The sequence below is a fragment of the Lepidothrix coronata genome, unplaced genomic scaffold, assembly GCF_001604755.1.
Source record: "Lepidothrix coronata isolate B3197 unplaced genomic scaffold, Lepidothrix_coronata-1.0 Scaffold175, whole genome shotgun sequence".
NCBI lineage: Eukaryota > Metazoa > Chordata > Aves > Passeriformes > Pipridae > Lepidothrix > Lepidothrix coronata.
In genome coordinates, this window is record NW_016690355.1 from 802,891 (window position 1) to 809,757 (window position 6,867).

The following is a 6,867-nucleotide window of genomic DNA, read 5'->3' on the forward strand; positions in this document are numbered from 1 at the left end:
AGAATATCATTGAGAGGGAGCAGGATCAGATGACTGACGAGTGGTTGCTATGCCATTGTCACTTTCTGCCTGAGGTCAAGACCCAGCTTTTCTTTTACCAAAGCAGAAGACCTCCTCTAGTGATCAGTCCTCAGAGATTAATGGGACCAGCTGATTTTCAGAGCTCCCCAAGGAAGATTATTGCTCAGGCTATGAACAATACTATTGAAATGCTTTAATTATCTGTTGCCTTCAGTTGTTGGTGTAGTTGTTCTCGCATAACACTTTGTTTATCATCGTCTTCACAGGTCACCTTGCAGAACAGATGCCTTGCAGCAAAAGAATTAGGAAAAAATGGAAAGAGTAGTGATACTGGCATGTGTCATGTTCTGATCTTACTGAGGAGGAAACGTGTTCTGAAGTCCTCTGCCAGCACTGTGGCAGAAATACAGATGTGGTGATTCATACCACTCAGCAAGTCCTGTTGTGAAGAATTCCCCCTAGTAGCAAATGAGGTGGTTAATCTATTGAATTTCAACTCATAGAGCCAGGTATTCCTGAAATAAGACCTGCCAGCTGCTCATCAGGTAAGAGTGAAAGAACACATCCTTCAGTGTTGGATTGCAGAGTACAGTGTTGTTGTAATGCCATACCAGTTCATACTTCCTTACAGCCTTTGTATGCAAGACATTTTTAAAATTCTAAAAAATTGAAAGTACCTGGTCTGGGAACTTTGGTACAGACTCGACCATTCCCAAAAAACCCTGCTGGACATCGGCCGCAGACATATCCAATGTAAGGGGGTTTCCTGTCAAAGCACAGCACTCCAGGAAAACATGGCCTGTTGGCACAGGTGGTAACGTGTGACAGTGGTGCTGCACGGCCCAAAAAGGAAAAAAAAAGTGGGTTCAAGCATGTTTAATAATTTCTCAAATGAAACACATATATAAAATTTAACAGTGAATGCCTGAGCCCAGCTAAAGCTTTTACAACTGTTTTTATTCTTTTAAAGTCTAATTAATGCAAAGTGTTCCCAAACCTTGAGCCAAACATGAGAATGTCCTGTGGGCACAGTGTATTGGAACAGCTGTTTCTCATTAAAGCAAGATTTATTAGTCCTCTAATTACATGTTTTCAAGTTTATTACTCAAAGTTGTTTGGCATTTATCATGCACAATATAGAAAGTGCAATTTTCAGCATAAGTGAAAGATTAACTGAGTGAGAATCTGCATTATTTGACATCTTTTTGGTCTTCTATAATTGGAAGGTAATTATCAAACTTTACAGCACCTACACCCTACTTTTAAAATTACACTGTCAAGTACATATGTTTCTGATCTAGAAATCATCCCTCATGCATCAAACCCTGTATTACAGGAAACTGCTTTAATTATCTTAGAACTATGTGCAAAATTTAACACTCTGGTAGTATATAATATTTTATCACTTATGATGTCACTGAATAGCAAGTGTATATGAACTGACTGTGAAGTATTTAACAGTGTCAAGACATAGAACAGATGATGAATACAATCTCAATGATGGCTACAGATCTTTTTTAATTGCCTCCGGTGAGGTCTCCATCATGATTCTCAGGTATTTTCTGCATTATTCTTGCACCTTACCTGCAGCACTATGATATAGGATACCTGCAAGAGGCGAGGTCTGGTTAGGTGTTGACTGCCCTGGTACAGAAAAAAAAAAAAAAAAAAAAAGTAGAGAAAAAAATCTTTAATTTTACATATGCCTCTACACAACAGATATACCCAGTCTCAATTTTTTTGCTGCCTGCTTTCACTAGAAAATCAATTAAATCTGCAACACTCATTAGAACAGGGCCAACATAAACATTGTGCAGGTGCACACCCATATTTAGGGAATGTTGTAGTGCTTCCCCTCTGGGAAAAGCTATTGCCACAGTCAAGTTCATACATCAAGTCTACCTTCACTTATGCTCAAAATTATTAATTCAGTAAGTGCTCACTAGGTACTGAAATATCAGCATCACTTGGCTATGGCAAGCTGGCATAAGCTGTCACTCTTATCATCTCGCTTCCCATTGACCAGTAAAATTTAGGGTGGTTTTGTTCTACCTTAGAAGTGATGTGATTTCTAATTAACCCTGACCATTCTGATTGCTATTGCTGTAATGCTTCCCTTCCGTGTAAAAATTGTTTAGCAGCTATCTTCAGTCTGGTGTAGTAGGAGGGTTTTTATTTTTAGCTCCAATTTTCCATGTTGTATTATAAACAGCTAGTTTGTATCTGCTGTTAAGATGGCAAAATGTATGATTTCTGAACACAGAAACTGCTTTCATATCCTTGTTTACCTACCGCGTCTATCACTTATGTCAAAATTCTTAATTATGGGAGAATCCTTCGCCTCTAAGGATTGCAGTGGCTGCTTAACCTCGGTCCTGTTCAATTCACCTTTGCCATTGCTTAAAGGTTTTGTAACATCAGCAGCAAGCACAGCTGTGAAAAGACATCAAGGAGACAAGGAAACAAGGTGTTAGGGCTTAGCTGTGATTGATGATAAAAAGCAACAGCAAATCAGGTAACCTGGCATAAGTTTACTCTGGAAGCCAACCATCAAGCAAATAAAGGCAAATCAGGTGAGTCAGCTGCTGACACACAGCAAAGCTTCAACACAAATATAGGAAAAATTATTATGCACAAGCTCACTGAACTTTGCTGATCTGGGAGACTTAATATGCACAGTGATCTTTTATTGAGCTCAGGGTACTTAGAAAGCTTCAGGTCAACCAGTATTTGACAGCACTGTTGCTTGGATGAGGATGGTACAGTGCACACTGGGACCTGTGCTCTGACTGATTCCTGCCTCTCCTTGAAAGCTTCTATCTGAAATCATATTGTGTGTGTTTGTTGGCTTCAGTTAGCTCAGCTGCAAACTTTGTAAGTGTCAAAATACCTGTACAAAGTATATGTGGATGGAATGAGAAAAATGATTGGTGGAGACTCTCAAAAATGTTATTTTTTGCATAATCTTAAGGTAATTTCTTGAATAAATTAAGGATAAAGTCTACATGGATAGTGTTGCAAGTTGAATTGCCCCGGGTCTCTTGAATATTCTCTAAGTAAAGCCTGAAACTCTGACTCTTTACATATATTAAACAGTGCAATGAGCTGCTGCTCACTCTAAGAGCTATAAAATTACTTCAGTTTTCTCTTCCTTCCTCCCAAAAGCCCTTATATTTGCTTAGGCAAGGGAAGTGTGAGCAGGAATGTTAAATCTGTATCAGAACTACAAATAATAATTTCTGTCCTATCTTGGGTGGACAAGGAAGCCCTTAGGTTTATTCCTTCTGATAAATGTGCACTTCAGAAAAAGAAATTTATTTCTGTGATTAAAAGATACAAAGTAAGAAATTATTTTTTTTATATTTATCAAAAGCACATTGTTTTGCATGTCCTTCTTGCACTGGTCAAATTACCCACAAAAATATGCATTAGTGAAACAGATGCAAAATCACTTTGAAATAACAAATGTAGCCAAAGGAAATATTCCATACAGACGTTTGGCAATATGACTGAAGAGAAATTTGGTAAATTAGGGAAAGGCAGTCCTGCTGGTGCCAGGGCCCTGTAGTTACAAATCAGTCTCTTTACAACAGATATTTTTATTTTCATTTCCTTAGTCAATTTGAGGAAATGCTAATATCTCCACAGTAAATATCTTTATCTCTAGCTTCTTGGATTTCTTTGGAAATACCAACAAACAAACAAATACGAAAGACTTCAAGTGTGGTTTTCTCTCCTTCTGGCCAAAAAAATATTATATTTTGGAGAAGACTTGTGTCTCTATGACTGAAATAAGCAGTGTGTGTGTAAATCACATCAAGTGCACTGGGAAGCACAAAATCACTGTGCACAAAGCACAGAGTCTGTTGCTCTAAAAGCAAATATGGAGCATGCCTAAAATTGTTCCTGGCCATTTTCTTCACTACTTGGGATCTGTGGAATGACTTCATGCCAACCATCTGTGGGCTGTGTCCTCTAGTGAAAGCACACCTTGGAAACAGAGGTGAAAAGATGGGAAGGACTGGCACATGGACCTTCTTTCTTTTCCCTTCCATCCAGAAGTCACCCAAAGCAAAACCAACCCCAGAGGTGCTCCCCAAGTACTTGTTAGTGAATCATATATTTAAGAATGTCCTTGGCAAATTAACTAGCTGGCATCTGGAAAATGCTTTTTTGTGTACTATGGGGTTCATTCTAACCAAAATGAAAGTACCAGACACCAATTTGCAACTATCCATATTAATAGAATATGACAATAATCTGTTTTGTATATTTGAAGGTTTGTACTCAAAATGAGTAGCAAAGTACTTTATTAAGGATAATAGCAGTGGAATTGAACCCATTTCCCCCCGTCTATTAAAATAAATCACGTAAAACACTTACATTTGCAAGTTTTACCATTTCCCTCCATCCCACTGGGGCAAATTCCACATGCATAAGATCCAAAGGTATTCATACAAGACACTCCAGGAAAACAAAGACTCTCTTCACACTCGTTCCTGTCTTCCTGACAAGTAAGCCCTGTGGCAAAACAAAGGGGAAGTTAATAATCAGGAAAGATTCCCTGTTTATACTTCAGCTCAAATGTTGAAGCAGACGAAGGCTCACTTCTCAGCTGTAAACTCATTACAGGGCATGTCACTCATGTTCCAGCCAAATTCCCCACTGTCTCACTTAAACCTGCTTTTATCACGCTGTTTATTACTGTCGTTACTGGCACCAGAAGTGCTGAGCTGGAGTCTGCTGCTCATAGAAAGCTGTGCATGTTAAATAAAAATGCACATAAATAAAATTAATATTTCCCCTGCATTTCACATCTTTTCTGCTGCTTTTGTTGTCTTGTTTGTCATATACTAAAGAAGTCAATGAGTGTCACCATTTTGGCTTTAAGATATGAAGAGCCACGTACTGACACACTGTGCTTTCCATTTCTATGTGAACCCCACATAACTAATAGATTATTGTGAACTAGAGTCTGGCTGAGGGTAAACCTTAAAAATGATGGGATTTTTTAATGAAAACCCAAGTTTTTCTATTTAAAATTAAAATCTGAACAAACATTTTGAAAATGTCACTGAGCCGCAGTACTGGTGTTCAGAAGATAAACCACCATAGGACCCGAACCCAAAACAATATCTCTTGACTTTGGATTGCTGATTTTGGAAATAGGGTTTTAAAAATTCCTCAAATAAACTGATATTAAAATTCACAACTTTGGATGATTTAGTGAATACCTATAGGGGAAGGTGACCCAAAAGTTAAAATTACTGTCTGAACAGCAAATGATGCAGAGTAATCACATAAAAACTCCCTCAGGCTTGGCGTGTGCGTGCTGCTGTCTCTGTGCACTTGAGCAAACTTTCTTGGATATTGCTGGTTACAGGATATGCAGCCCTGATAGCAGGTCATAAACTAGCCCAGATCACTTCTATTGAAGCATGTCCTTTGTCCCTGAAGGAATATACAAGGACATTGGGACAACTTCGGGAGAGTCCAGGTACCTGCTTCAGGACATACCACTAGGTACAGAAAGTTTTGTTCCATATCAGATATCCAGCTTTATCATGAAGAAAGGTCTAAGGATAAAATAATTGCTTTTTTTGTTTTCTTCTAAAAAGAAATTTGTCACAGTGCAATGAATTATCGGATGATAAAAACAGAACATTGTTATTCATCTCCTACAACATAATCCCTCATTGCTTCAGCATTTCAGACAGCTTCCGCTACTCCTTTCAACCTAAAATAGCCTCTCCATGTAGAAAACTCAAATTGATGTCTCTTTATTGATTGAGCTGCCTAGAAAAACCAGTGACATCACCTTCCCATGCTGGTATTGTCTTGAGGAAAAAAAAAAAGAACAGCAGCACTAAAGTCACATCCCCTTTCCTGTGTTGTCTCAAGGTAAATTGTTCTTATTTCTCATGCTTCTTGCTTCTTTCACTGAAGCTGGACATCGTGTAGTATTGCAGGGCTTGACTGACATTTTTTCCTCCCGTATTACATTTTGTATGACTATTCATATTTTATTAATTAATTAGCACACTCGTGGCATCAGGCTGCTTTTCTCTGATACTGATTTCTGATGATGCATTGGGAAATTATTAGACATCACATTGTGGAAAATATTGAATGAGTCACCCTCTGATTGCATTAGTAATTATTTTCTTTCTCTGAGTATCATATAAAGACTAAACATGATACTATAAAAAATGAGAATAGGAAAGAAGTTCCCAGTTTCAGTAACAGCCATCACTTCTCCCTCAGTCCCTTCTCCTCCCTCCTACATTCTATATCTTTCCTGCAAAAAGCTGTCCTTCAAATCTCAAAGATGAGAGAATTACAGAAAAGCAAAGGAACACCTTAGGTAAAAAGATAATTTTAAAAATTCAGCCACTTGACTGATTTTTCTGATGTAAAGGTGAAACTATGCACTCCTTTGCACTCAGAGAGATTTTATTTTAAAGAGTGTCTGATCAATTTGGGTGTAATGATAATCCAGGTGAGTCCAATGGCAAATGTTTGCAAACTCTGAAACTGGGCTGAATGTAGCTGAAGAAGCAGCAGAAATGGACAGAAAACTGTCTGCACTGAGAAGTGTCAAATATCCTCTTTGCATGACCTCCAGTCACTGTATCACAGGAGAATCTCAATTCTTTTGGCAGTGTTACAGTACAAATAAAAATAATAGGAATAGAAGTTCTTCAGAGTGCAAGGTTTAACCATCTGTTTGTGTACCAGCTTTATTTCTCCATCCCTATATGGGAAATTGTCTGAGAAGAAAAAGTCCTTTCATGCCTTGAGAGAGGAGCTGACCACCTACAGATGCAAAGAAAAGACTTCTGGACT

The 6,867-nt window shown here is 38.2% G+C and overlaps 1 protein-coding gene across 1 annotated transcript in view; it reads right to left on the reverse strand.

The window, feature by feature from the left end:
* LOC108504780 (von Willebrand factor D and EGF domain-containing protein-like) overlaps positions 1 to 6,867 on the reverse strand; it is a 177,629-nt gene that overhangs the window by 55,935 nt on the left and 114,827 nt on the right. The window contains exons 18-20 of the mRNA XM_017830198.1: positions 4,405 to 4,542; positions 2,319 to 2,454; positions 699 to 868 (exon numbers count right to left, since the gene is read on the reverse strand). Of these exons, the coding sequence (XP_017685687.1) occupies positions 699 to 868; positions 2,319 to 2,454; positions 4,405 to 4,542 (444 nt within the window). The remainder of the gene's footprint in view (positions 1 to 698; positions 869 to 2,318; positions 2,455 to 4,404; positions 4,543 to 6,867) is intronic.